The sequence below is a fragment of the Stegostoma tigrinum genome, chromosome 16 (genome assembly GCF_030684315.1).
Source record: "Stegostoma tigrinum isolate sSteTig4 chromosome 16, sSteTig4.hap1, whole genome shotgun sequence".
NCBI classification, from domain to species: Eukaryota; Metazoa; Chordata; class Chondrichthyes; order Orectolobiformes; family Stegostomatidae; genus Stegostoma; species Stegostoma tigrinum.
Window position 1 is genome coordinate 66,819,646 of NC_081369.1, and position 14,181 is coordinate 66,833,826.

At 40.9% G+C, this 14,181-nt stretch overlaps 1 protein-coding gene across 3 annotated transcripts in view; it reads right to left on the minus strand.

The window, feature by feature from the left end:
• Window positions 1–14,181, minus strand: part of zc3h18 (zinc finger CCCH-type containing 18) — a 207,023-nt gene that overhangs the window by 180,673 nt on the left and 12,169 nt on the right. For all 3 annotated transcript variants that reach the window (XM_048546317.2, XM_048546318.2, XM_048546316.2), the window contains one exon: window positions 5,078–5,808. In XM_048546317.2, coding sequence (XP_048402274.1) covers window positions 5,078–5,791 — 714 coding nt within the window. In that variant the 5' untranslated portion in view covers window positions 5,792–5,808. The remainder of the gene's footprint in view (window positions 1–5,077; window positions 5,809–14,181) is intronic.

The window sequence follows — 14,181 nt, forward strand, 5'->3', positions numbered from 1 at the left end:
ACCTCCAGTCTGAAAAACATTCCTCCAAAACTACCCTCTGTCTTTGATGACCAAGCCAATTTTGTATCCAACTTACCAACTCACCATGGATCCCATGCAACCTCACTTTCTCGACCAGCCTACTATGAAGAACCTTGTCAAATACTTTACTAAAAGTCCACACAGACTACATCCATTGCCTAAACCCTCAATCATCTTCATCAGTTCCTCAAAAAACTCAATTAAATTTGTCAGACAATACCTCTTCCGCAAGCTATGCTGTCACTAATAAGTTCATTTTTTTCCCCAAATGTGAGTAAATCCTGTCCCAAAGAATGTTGTCCAAAATTTCCCTACCACTGACACCAGCTCACAACTTTCTGGATTATCCCTGTTGATCTTCTTAAACAAAGGAACAACATTGGCTATTTTCCAGTCTTCTGGGACCTTGCCCACGGCTAAAGAGGATACAAAGATCTCTGTCAAAGCTCCTACAATTTCCTCTCATCTCCTCCCTTGCCTCCTTCAGTATCATGGGATAAGTTCCATCAGGCGCGACGGACATGTCTAGGTTAATGCTTTTCAAGACACCCAAAATCTCTGCCTTCTTAATACTGACAATCCCTACAATATCAACATACATCTTCCATAAACGTATCTTCTATGTCTTTCTCTTGGTGAAAACTAATGCAATGTACTTATTAAGGAATTCATCCACTTTGTCTGACTCCATGTATAAATTAAGCCCTTCTAAATTCCTTGTTTAAGTTCTTTCCTACTTCCTTTGTATTCCTCAATATCCTTTTCTGGTTTCAGTTTCCTAAACTTATATATGCTTCCTTTTCATTTTTGACGAAACTTTCAATATAACTCAACAACAAAAACAGAAGTTGCTGGAAAAGCTCACCAGCTCTGGCAGCATCTGTGGAGAGAAATCAGAGTTAATAGTTCAGATCCAGTGACCCTTCCACAGAACCGCTCGTCTTCCAGGGATCCCGAATCTTGCCATCTTTATTGTTCAACCTCATTGGAATGTGCTGGTCCTGAACTCTAATCAATTGACCTTTAAAACACTCCGACATGTCAGATGTGGATTTATGTTCGAACAGCCGCCCCGATCCAATTTTTCCAGTTCCCGACTAATGCTGCTGTAATTAGCCTTTGCTCACTTTAGCACTTTCACCTGAAGGCCAGACTTATCCTTATCCATAAATATCTGAAAACATACGGAATTATCATTATTTTCCCAAAATGTTCCCCCACTGCAACTTCAATCACCCAATCATGCTCATTCCTCAATATAAGGTCTAGTATGGCCCCTTTCCTAGTCAGACTATTTACACATTGTGTCAAGGAACCTTGCTGGATGCACCTAACAAATTCTGCTTCAGCCAAGCCTCTGGACCTAAGAGAGGCCAGTCATTTTGGGGACATTGAAATCACCCATACAATCACCTTGTTGTTTCTACATCTTTCCAAAGTCCAAAGATGTGTAGGTTAGGTGGATTGGTCGTGGTAAATTGTCCATAGTGTCTAGGGATGTTCAAACTACTTGAGTTAGCCATGGTAAATGTGGGGTTATGGGGATAGGGTGGGGGTTTACATCTGGGTGGGATACTCTTCAGAGGGTGTGGGCCTGATGGGCTGAATGGTCTCTTTCCGCACTGTAAGGATTCTATGATCCCATATCTACTTGCACATCAGTTTCTCTATCTTCCTCCTTAGTTGCAGCATGCAGCGTGCATCCTGAAGTCACCACTGCAGTGAGACAAACTGGGAAGAGTAACGTGAGATCAGTTGTTGAGTTGTGAGGTTTAACTTGATTACTTGAGGTGTCTTATTTTGGTTGCTACATGCAACAAAGTTTAAATCATTGTTTCAATGCTTGATGATCTGTGAGATTTTTTAGTAAGTAGCTGAATTAAAGGAAACTTCTGGTGATTTACCCACCACATACCTATTTAAAAGAGAGACAAGGAACCATTTTTCCTCAGAGTGTTGAGTGTCTTTTGAATTCCTGTCCTCAAAAAGAGGTGGATGCAGAACTGAAAAATATTTTTAAGGCACAGACATGGTGGCACTGGATTAGTAAGGGGATGAAAGATTATCAGGGAAATACAAGAATGTAGAGTTGACTTTCGAATTTGATCAGATCAATTTTATCAAATGGTGCAGTAGGTTCAAAGGGCCAAGTGGGCAATTCTTGTTCCTTGCACTTAAGCACAAAATAATATAATTTACAAGTTAGCGAGTTTTGAGAAGATTTGTAGCTCAGGTTGAATTTCTGGATGTGAGTTTGCTCGCTGAGCTGGAAGGTTAGTTTTCAGACGTTTCGTCACCATTCTAGGTAACATCCTCAGTGAGCCTCCGATGAAGCGCTGGTGTTATGTCCCGCTTTCTATTTATCTGTTGAGGTTTCCTTGGGTTGGTGATGTCATTTCCTGCGTTGGTGGTGTCATTTCCTGGTCTTTTTCTCAGAGGGTGGTAAGATGGGCTCCAAATCAATGTGTTTGTTGATGGAGTTCCGGTTGGAATGCCATGCTTCTAGGAATTCTCGTGCGTGTCTCTGTTTGGCTTGTCCTAGGATGGATGTGTTGTCCCAATCAAAGTGGTGTCCTTCCTCATCTGTATGTAAAGGACACTAGTGATAGTGGGTCATGTCGTTTTGTGGCTAGTTGATGCTCATGTATCCTGGTGGTTAGCTTTCTGCCTGTTTGTCACAGTACCTTGCAAGAACTGTGACAAACACTACATTGGACAAACAGACAGAAAGCCAGCCACCAGGATACACGAACATCAACTAGCCACAAAAAGACATGACCCACTATCACTAGTGTCCTTTACATACAGATGAGGAAGGACACCACTTTGATTGGGACAACACATCCATCCTAGGACAAGCCAAACAGAGACACGCACGAGAATTCCTAGAAGCATGGCATTCCAATCGGAACTCCATCAACAAACACATTGATTTGGAGCCCGTTTACCACCCTCTGAGAAAAAGACCAGGAAATGACATCACAAATGCAGGAAATGACATCACCAACCCAAGGAAACCTAAACAGATAAATAGAAAGAGGGACATAACACCAGCGCTTCGTCGGAGGCTCACTGAGGATGTTACCTAGAATGGTGACGAAACGTCTGAAAACTAACCTTCCAGCTCAGCGAGCAAACTCACATCCAGAATTTACAAGGTAGTCAAGGAAATGGAGATGATTGTGAAGATTTTCTCAGTAAGAAAAATTATCAAATGAAGAAAAAGAATGATATTTCCAATTCAAGACCCTTGGATGTTAATGAGTACATAAATGTAAAAAAGGGAAGCATATGTGTATTTTTATTCATTGCTGGGATCTGAACATGGCTGGCAAAGTCAAAATTTACAGCCTCTCTCTGAATGATAGTTCAACACTACATAAAATGTACACAAATACAGATGGTGTGCAGAAGGGAAGTTGGGGAAAGGCAGTATCAAAATATATTGGAATGGAAAAATCAAGAAAATCCAAAGGTATTTCATACATGTAAGGGGAGCACAGGGATAACAGAGGAAAGAATAAGACGAATTAGAGACCAAATTCATGAAATACTCCTGATCCACTTAAGAAGCCAAATAGGGCTTGAGCTGGATATCTTACACAAAAGAGGGCCCTCTGACAGTGTAGAATTCTGTCAGCGTGCAGTGAAACTAGGCACTACAACTTCTGACTTTGAGGAAGAAGTACTACCCAGTTAGCCAAAGCTTACACAGCTGGAAAGGGGTGTCTGGATGGATGGAAAGAGGGAGGGGAGAAAGGTGTGAGGTGATGAGTGTGAAAAATACACAGGCTCTTGTTGATCATTTCCTGCTTTTGGAACAACGGAGTTCTACACTGAATGTCATCCGCAGCAGGATCTGTATATAAACAGCAAAAGTAGGCCATTTGATCCTTCAAGCCTGAACTGCCATTCAACAAGATTACAGATGATCTAATCACAACCAAAATGCCATTTTCCTGCACATCACTATTACCTTGTAGATCATAAGGCAAATGGAATGTTCACCTTTATCAAAGGGAACCAAGAATGTTAGGAGTGAAGTTTTGCTACAGCTGGAAAAGGCATTAATGAGACAATAAGTCCTTTGTATACTCTATGCAAGGAGGAACTCACATTGGAGACTGTTCACATGAGTTTCACTAAACTGGGAGTGATCAATGACCAGCTGCCACTATTCTCTGGAGTACAGAATTCTAAATATTAATAACCCTTTTTAACTTCATCTTAAATATCAGACCTTTTATTTGAAAACCGTTTCCTATAGTTTAGATTCCCTTAATACAGGAATTATTTTCTCAGCATCTACTCTGTCAAGCCCTTCAGAATGTTGAATGTTTCAATAAAGTCACCTCTCATTCTTCTAAACTCCTTTAAGTAAATGGCCCAACATTCCCTAATACGAAAATTCTATCATATCGGGAATTAGTTTAGCGAACTTTCTCTGAGCTGCCTCCGATTCATTTCTATCCCTTAGAGGCCAAATTATACAAAGGGCTCTAGGTGTTGTCTGATCAATACCCTTTACAGTCGAAGCAAGGTCTCTCTATTTCAATCTCCACTCTGCATTGGTCCCCCACCTTGAAATAAAGGCCAACATCCTATTAGCCTTCCTAATTACTTGTTGTATTTGCATACTAACTGTGTGATTCATGCACAAAGATATCCATATCCCGCTCGCTGATCCGTTTCGTCACCCTGTTAGGTAACATCGTCACTGCGCCTCTGGTAAAACGCTGGTGTTGCATCCTACTTGTTACTTAAATGCAGGATACAACACCAACGCTTCACCGGAGGCACACTGATGATGTTACTTTGCAGGGTGACAAAACGTCTGTATCAATCACACTGGCTCAGTGAGCAGTCTACAACCTTATCCCCAACCCGAGTTACAAATCTTCTCAAAAACTTTAAGCATCCATACCCCTATACCACAGTGATTAAAAATCGCAGGAGCGCAGTAAGGTACTTCGCAAGTGTTCAATACAGAAGCTTGAACATCTGCCATTTGTTTGGCAGTCTACATTTCTTGAGATAAAATTGCTTAATATCATACCTCAACTTCTCCTTCATCAAGCTCCCCATCATCTTCATCCTTTTTTCTATCACGAAATGAATCTTTTCTGTCTCTTTCAGACTTTCTCTCTTCAAGTTGACTTTTCTCCGTTTCACCCTCCTTTGGAGAGTCACTACTTTTCTCTTCCGTGCTTTGTTTTTCACTGTCTTCTGTCACAGCCCCTGGCTGTTCTTCAGGGACCTCCTCATCGTAGTCCAGTTCATGTTCATCCAAGTCCCTAATGACAGAAGATGCTTCGTCCTTGGAATCATTTGCAGTCTCCTCATCAATTTGGGAATCTTGTTTCTCAGAAACAGCTTTATCAGTTTGCTCAGTATTGCTAGTTCTTTTTGGGCTTGCGACATTGTCGTGATCAAATCCTGCATCCAAGTCTTTAGATGGCTCCTCACTTCCACTTTCTTCACTGTAATCTCCTTCTTCTCTCAACTTTTCCTCGTCCTCTTCCCCCTCTGACTCATGGGTTTCCCCATTGTCCCGACTCCCCTCATTGTCAAGTTCACCAATACTATGATTCTCAGCATCACTGCAACGGTCGTTATCCTCAGAATCAATGCATTCTCCATCATTGTCTGAACGTTTGCTTATGTCCTCTTCATCATCATTTTCATGCCCACCCTCAAGTAATAGATCATTTTCAGAGAGTTGGTCCTCAGGGGAATGAGGGTCACGATCAGGGCTATCCGAGACATCCATTGGAGAACAATGTTATTCTGTTACAAGAGAAAAGCATGTGAATATATTTCACCCACAGGTGCTCCAGCATTTTCTCCACTATACTGCGCACACTATGCATTTAAGCATATTAATGACACCAAGTTCAGTCACAAAGTTCGTTAGGCCAATATAGTCAATAGTACTAAAAATTTTGCCAAAGGTCCATCTATGTTCGACCAAGTCAAAATACATGTATTACACGGAAAGTGGACCCAGCAGAAATCTTTAAATGAAGTTTTTGATTTCAAATTAAAAACCTGCAACATCTGATTAGAAGTGTCAAAACTAAACTAAAAAGAACACAGCAAAAGACAACAAACCAGGAAACACACTATAGGAGACATAGTAAGCTTAGCCAGCTAATAACAAGGTGGGTCAAAGAACAAGCAACTTAAAGAACAAGCAGCATGTGAATTAATTTCAAGAATAGCAGGGAAACAGCAGAATTGAAAACGAGGAGGCAGAAGTTTTGGTGTATTATTCTCTTATGATCAACCTTTGAGCGAGACCTGGGAGACAAATTTCAGAAGTGCTGCTGGAAAAGGGAGGGTTGTGGTGATAAGAAATTTCCTAGGTCACATGAAATTCTGCAGTGAGGAGCCCAATTGCTGCTATTGAAGCCAAAGGGAGTTGTAAAAAAGACAAATCTTGCTTCATTTGTATAGCAACTTGGTTAGACTGAGCATAGAGTACTGAATGCAAACTATTTTGGTCTCCTATCTCAGGGAAAATATTATTGCTATAGACAGAGTGCAATGAAGGCGGCAAGCAGTCCTATGAAGGCAGATTAGCCTGTATTCTCTAGTTTTTTTTTAAGAAAACTACAAAATCCTTAAGGTGATAAACAAGGCAAATGTAGTTGAGATGTTTACCCAGGTTGGGGAGTCTAGAACCAGTGGGGACAATTTAAAAATAAGGCAATGCCACTCAGGTCAGAGATGGGATAGTGTAGGGGGATGGGTTCACAGGTCGGCGCAACATAGATAGCCGAAGGGCCTGTTCTGCACTGTACTGTTCTATGTTCTAAGAAGTTTTTGTACTAGACTATAAAACCACAAGATAAAGCAGAGAATAAGAAAGATAAATAGAAAGCGGGACATAACACCAGCGCTTCGTCGGAGGCTCACTGATGATGTTACCTAGAATGGTGACGAAACGTCTGAAAACTAACCTTCCAGCTCAGCGAGCAAACTCATATCCAGAACCTCAACCTGAGCTACAAAACTTCTCAAAACTCGCCAGAGAATAAGACGAGGTGGCCCAGCTAGTGTGCTCTATCATTCAATCATGCTTGATATGTTTCATAGCTCCATTCTCCCCATAGCCTTTGATTCTCCTTCTAATCAAAAATCTTTCTATGTTTAAGATACTCAGTAACATGGCCGCCACAGCCTTCTGTGGCATGGAGTTCCATTGCCCCCTGGATGAAGAAATTCCTCATGTTATGGCACAGTGGCACAGTGGTTAGCACTGCTGCGTCAGAGTGCTAGGGACCTGGGTTTGCATTCCACCCTCAGGCGACTGTATGGAGCTTGCACATTCTCCCCGTGTCTTGTGGGTTTCCTTCAGGTGCTCCAGTTTCTTCCCACAGTCCAAAGAAGTGCAGGCTAGGTGGATTGGCCATAGAGTTCAAGGATGTGTAGATTAGGTGCATTACAGGGGAACGGATTTGGATAGGTGCTCTGAGGCGTGGCCTTGTTGGGCCAAAGGGCCTGTTTCTACACTGTAGGGATTCTATGATCTATGATTATGGTAGTCCCTTCACTTTGTGGCTTTGCCCCTGGCTCCTTGTCTCTCCTACTAGTGGAAACATCTTCTCCATATTCACGCTATCCAAACTTCTCAAGTACTATGTAAGTTTCCATGAGATCTCTCTTTATTCTTCTAAATTCCATCAAGCACAGAGCCAGAGTCCTTAACCACACCTCATTTGAAAAGGGATAATAGGAACTGCAGATGCTGGAGAACCTGAGATAACAAGGTGTGGAGCTGGATGAACACAACAGGAAAGCTGACATTTCGGGCCTAGACCCTTCTTCAGACAAAAAAAAGAGTCTAGGCCCGAAACATCAGTTTTCCTGCTCCTCTGATGCTGCTTGGCCTGCTATGTTCATCCAGATATATACCTTGTTATCTCATTTGAAAAGCTTTCATTCTCAGGATCATTCTTGTGAACCAACCCTGGACCCCCAAGATCAATGCATCCATCTTTAAGATACAGACCCCAAAATTGCTCACAATGTTACTCCAAGGGTTGTGAACACCTGGAATTCAACATTTAGCTGCGAAACCTCTACATCTGAACATGTTTAAGATAAACACTGCTAAATTTCTATCAATGCTTACCAGCGGCATACAGGGTTATGTGGATGGGCAGGGCAAAAGGTACTGAAGTGCTCAATCAGCCATGATTATATTAAATGGTGGAACGTGCTTGACTGACTGAATGACCTACTTTGGTTTCTATGCTCCTAACTCAAGAAACCAATGATGCATCTACGTAAAGCCTGAATGGCAGGTTGGTGCTATATGAAAACAAAGGGCAAAAATATAGAGCAAAGCTAAAATCAGCAACGAGAAAAGAAAAAAAAAATAGAGCAGATGTTACTGTATTAAATTGCTGAAGTCAACAAAGCATTTGGAAAACTGTAAAGTGCCTGATCAAAAGGTGATCAGAGATAACGGGAACTGCAGATGCTGGAGTATCCAAGATAACGAAGTGTGAAGCTGGATGAACACAGCAGGCCAAGCAGCATCTCAGGAGCACAAAAGCTGACGTTTCGGGCCTGATGAAGGGTCTAGGCCCGAAACGTCAGCTTTTGTGCTCCTGAGATGCTGCTTGGCCTGCTGTGTTCATCTAGCTTCACACTTTGTTATCTTAATCAAAAGGTGAGATGCTCAAGCTTATGTCGAGCGTTCTTTGGACAATACAGGAGCTGAAGGCAAAAATGATCAGTGTGAGAGCAAATTAGAGAATTAAAACGTCAAGTAACCAGAAGCTTGAGTCAATTCTTGTGAATTTACCAGAGGTGTTCCACAATGTTTTTACTAAATCTGTATTTGGTCTCCAAATTGTAGAGAAAACCACACTGAGCAGGGAAGGCAGACACATGAAATCGAGTGTGCAAATTGTTGTTTCATGTTGAAAAAGTATTGAGACCAAGGCAGTGAGGAGGGAGGAAGTAAAAGGGTAGTGTTGCATTATCTCTGATTGTAAAGAAAGGTGCTATGAAAAGGGGAGGTTGGTGTTTAAAGAGCAGACCAGGGTATTGGAGAAGGAACAAAGCCTTTGGGACAATGAAAGGGGAGGGGAATTTGAGTTTTGAGGTTATGCCATGCTAGGGGGAGGCAGATATAGCAAAGGCAGCTAAATAGAGAAGCCATAGGTGAACGAGGCAAACCCTGTCATGGTTCTAGGAGGAAAGGGTTAGAATAGAAGCATAGGAATAGAGACACAGTCAAGGGCCCTTTCAATCACAATAAGGCAGTTCTCCACTGAAGGAAAAGGAAAGTATGACAAGCATCAATCCAGAAGGTTGCATCATTGGAATGACGTGACAGAGAATGGAGGAAACAGTGCCGAGTCCAGATCTGGGGAATGAAACCGGAGTGGGGTATGTTTCTGCGGGAAAGTAATGTCGGAGACTAATTACAAAAGACAAAGTGAGGGGGGGAAACTCAGCGTGGGTATAGAATGTAGAACATAGAACAGTACAGCACAGTACGGGCCCCTTCAGCCCACAATGTTGTGCCGAACTTTTACCCTAACCCTAAGGTCCATCTAACCTTCACCCCTATCTTATATATCATCCAAATGCCTATCTAATAGCCGCTTAAATGATCATAATGAGGTCGACTCCACTACCCTCTCCAGCAACACATTCCACGCCCCCACCACTCTGAGTTAAAAACCTACCTGACTTCTCCCCTATATCTACCTTAACTTACTTTAAAACTATGGCCCCTTGTAATAGCTACCTCCACCCTAGGAGAAAATCTCTGGTTGTCCACTCTATCTATACCTCTGATCATTTTGTACACCTCTATCAAGTCACCTCTCATCCTTCGCCATTCTAAACAGAAAAGCCCTAACTCTCTCAATCTTTCCTCGTAAGACCTCCACTCCAGGTAATATCCTGGTAAATCTCCTCTGCACCTTTTCCAACACTTCCACAGCTTTCCTGTAATAAGACAACCAGAACTGGACACAATACTCTAGATGAGCCTGAACCAGGCTTTTGTATAGCTGGAGCATAATTTCACAGCTCATGAACTCCATCCCTCTATTAAAGAAAGGTAACACACCAGTATGTCCAGAAGAAATTGTTCAAATGGTGGAGAGAAACAAGTTTGAATGAGTGAAAGTAATGAATTTAGTGCTGGGAAGTAAAGACAGTGGCTTTTGTTCACCAGTTTTAACAAATTGAAAGTGCAGGTCATCCAAAAATGATGTAGTAGAGCTTAATGTTACACTTATTTAAATGGAATCTGACTCTACGTTTGCAAATGAGCTTGACAAGGTTCAGCTTGAACGTGTGGAAAACAAGATAACCACTAATCCTTCCAGAAGTCTCAAGATGATGATGCAGGGATGAGGAGCGACACTACTGTAATACATTGTTGAATTAATATATTTAGGGTAGAATTGAGCTCGGGTCATCCCAAGAAATCTAACAGAAGGAAGGCAATGCAGGAGAATGGTACAAGCACAGGGCTTTAAATTTCTGAAAATGTCCACTGTCTCTCTGCCTTCTAACAATCTGATACAAGTCATAATTAATAACAGATGCTTAAATCACAGAAATCAGTCTCCATCAGTCTTCACCAGATCTGGAAATTACGAGGAAAATTTTAGGGATGGATTGCTTTGGGAATCATATGACAAAAATCAACCTTCTCATCTCAAATGCCATGTCCAACACGTCTCTAATTACCCATGTGCTGTATCCTGAAGCTCTGCAACTTACTAACAGTACTGTGGGAGCAAAGACTGCAGAAACTCAAGTAAGCTCACCGCCTGCAAAGAAAACTAGAGATGAACAATAAATCCCAGCATTGCTAGTAATACTCATATTGCAAGAATGAATTTCTACAGTGTCACTGCTTGAAGTAAATTATCCAATTCATATGTCAATAAATGTTTTGCTTCTTGTGTCCCTAGGGATTGTTTTATAGATTGAACAACTATTTACTCATATAACATCTTGCAGATTAATTGAAAATATATCCCTTTCAAAATATCTCAAATCTAAAAATAACAAATCAACATGGATTGAAAAAGGGAAAGTCAGGATGGACCAAATTCATTGAATTCTTTTAAGTTACAAAGGGTAGACAACAGAAATGCAACACATGTATCTGGAGTTTCAAAAGACTTTGACAGGTATCACATAATACACTCATGGCTAAGGATGGAGTCAAGAGACAAATATCAGAATGATAGAAAGCTGACTACAAAGCAGAGGAGGGAAGGGCTTAAAGGTAACAAAAAATCTTGGAAACGTTCAGAGGGAGGGCAGAATTTCCAGGAAGGGCACAGACTTAATTTTACTGATCACTGACAGTTCGTCAGGGTGACCTGAAACACAAATTGTATGCTTGTCTTTTGCGGATATTCGCTAATCTGCTAAGCATTTCCAATTCTTCTTGTTGAGATCTCAGTTTCCCAAAATCCACAGCATTTCAGTTTTGCAGTTAAAAACAGTTTCTCAGATGGCAAAGATGGAACATGCTGTTCTGAGAGTATAGGGAATGGGTATATAATATGCAAAGAAAATTAATGTGAGAGGGTGCATTTTGGAAGAATAAAGCCATATGTTCATTTGAAAAATGAAGCACATTACATGGGGTATACCAGCAGAGGGATTGGCATACAGATCTAAGTAGTGGCAGCTTAATAAGACCATAAAAATAAAGAACTGAGGAATCAGTTCTAGAGGCACATAACCAAAAAAAAACAGAATTAGTACTTGGTTACACATCATCTGATGTACTATACGTTGTTCTTGTCTCCACATTAATAATTGCTAGATAGTACAGCACTTAAACATTGCTAACACATTCATCTCATATACATCAGGATGAAAACATAAGAGACACACTTGAAAAAAATGGATACCAGTTTATATAACATGAGAAAAGAGTCCCAGTTGGTTGGGTCATATTAGCACGGAGATGCGGCAAAAACAATTTACTATTAAGCTTAATTCTCAGACCAGGCAGATAGATTTTGACTGGTCAGTACGCTGTCAGTGTGCAGCAGAGATTAGTTGTCTCCATGACCCTTTTTTTAAAAAATGAAAATTAATTTTGTCTTTATAAAACTGGGTCGTGTGTATTTATATTCGTAGCTTATAGGACACACAAATGGATCACATTGCAAGCCTAAATGATGATCCTAAATTAGTTTCTGGTGAGACTCTGAGCACAATCCGATTTATTTACTAAAGAATTTGCAATAGCAGAATCACATCTATTGCAACACCCCAACAAATAAGAATCTAACTGCCTGGCCAGAAAATTAAGGAGTTTTTTTAAATTGTTCTGATTATTAAAAGGTGAAAAGATTCCACCACTGGTCTCCATATAATAAAAATGAATATGGAGGCACAGGGGAAGTTGATAATAAATACCTAAGATGATACCTGACCACAGTATTGCTGAAAGAACCGTATTTCCTCAAATCTCTTCACACTCATCAATATACTTCGCAAAAATATCAATACAAAAGGGAAAAATCAACATTTATACCGCATGAACAAAATCAGAAATTGCTGGAAAAACCTCTGAAGGGTCAGCGGACCTGAAACATACACTCTGCTTTCTCTCCACAGACACTGCCAGTCTTGCCGAGTTTTTCCAGCAATTTCTGATTTTGTTTCTGATTTCCAGCACCCACAGTTCTTTGTCTTTTTTTTGTTTATTATTATACTGCACAATACAAACACTGACTAGTTGGCATTGCCCTTAGAAATGAGCCAGCAAATGGCTGTCGCTTACTTTGAGTTGAAAAAGGCGCATGCATATATATGTTCTTACTGTCTTCAAACACTGGTCTGTGCTTATTAATATACGTAACATCCATTTAACACAACTGCATCACAGTTCAAGTCTGACTAACCATTGAAAATCCTAAACTAGCTATGAGTGCGCTTTCTCACGTATCAGGATTATTTTAAAAATTGTCTGATTACAGAATCACATCTAATAATTGATCCTGTTCCATCATTCAACACGGTATTGGTTGATCCTCTGTCTCAATGTCATACTCGTGTTCTCTCCCCACACCCAACAGCACCTTTAGCCTCTGCGACAGAAGAACAGAAAATATCTCTCAGCATCCCTCTGATGCTGCTTGGCCTGCTGTGCGCATCCAGCTCTACACCTTGTTATAACGGAAAATATGGTTTCTCACTAGGACATCAAGAAAAGAGAGTTTATTTGAATGTCTAATTTCAAGGTCTACTACAAGTCTAACTTCACTTATCAGTGTACACTTTGGGATATCTACAGTTCGACACTTTAACACTGATATTATCTGCAACCTTGTAAATAGGGTTGGAGGTTGGTTAGCCCAGTCAACTGAATGGCTTGTTTGCACTGCAGAGTGATACCAACAGAATAGGCTCAATTCCTGCACTGGCTGAAGTTACGAAGAAGGATTCACCATCTCAACCTCTCCCATGTCTGAGATGCAGTGACCCTCAAGTTAAACAATCACCAATCATGTCTCTAAGAGAGCAGTCCTATGGTCTGGTAAAACGATGACAGCTTTACCTTAAAATAGTGTTCATGTCACTTGATCATTCTGCAAACTCGATGCTGAAATATGGTGTATCAAAGCTGACCTGAGAGATAATGGCTATTTTAATCAGATAATTTCTCACTGCATATCCTGTAAGACCATAAAAAATAGGAACAGGAGTAGGCCACTTGGCCTATAGAGCTTATTCTGCCATTCAATAGGATCATGACCGATCCAACATTTCCCATGTTCACTTTCCTGCTTTTTTCCCCGTACCCCTTGATTTCCTTTTTGATCAAGAATTTCACTGTCTCAGCCTTAAATATACATATGGATTATGCCCCACACCTCTCTGTGGCAAGATGTTCCAAAGACTCTCAACCCTCAGAAGAAAATTCATGCTCATCTCAATCTTAAATTGGTACCACTTTATTCTGAGACTCTCTCCTCTGGTCCCAGACTCTCCCATCAGGGAAGACATCTTCTCAGCATTTACCTTGTTAAGCCCCTTAAGAATCCTACACACATGGAAGACACTAAGGCAATCACTCTTGATTCTGAAAACTGCCCCTCAGAATACCCTGGAAGGATAATGCACCTCAATCATTTGAGCAAAAGGTGAAAA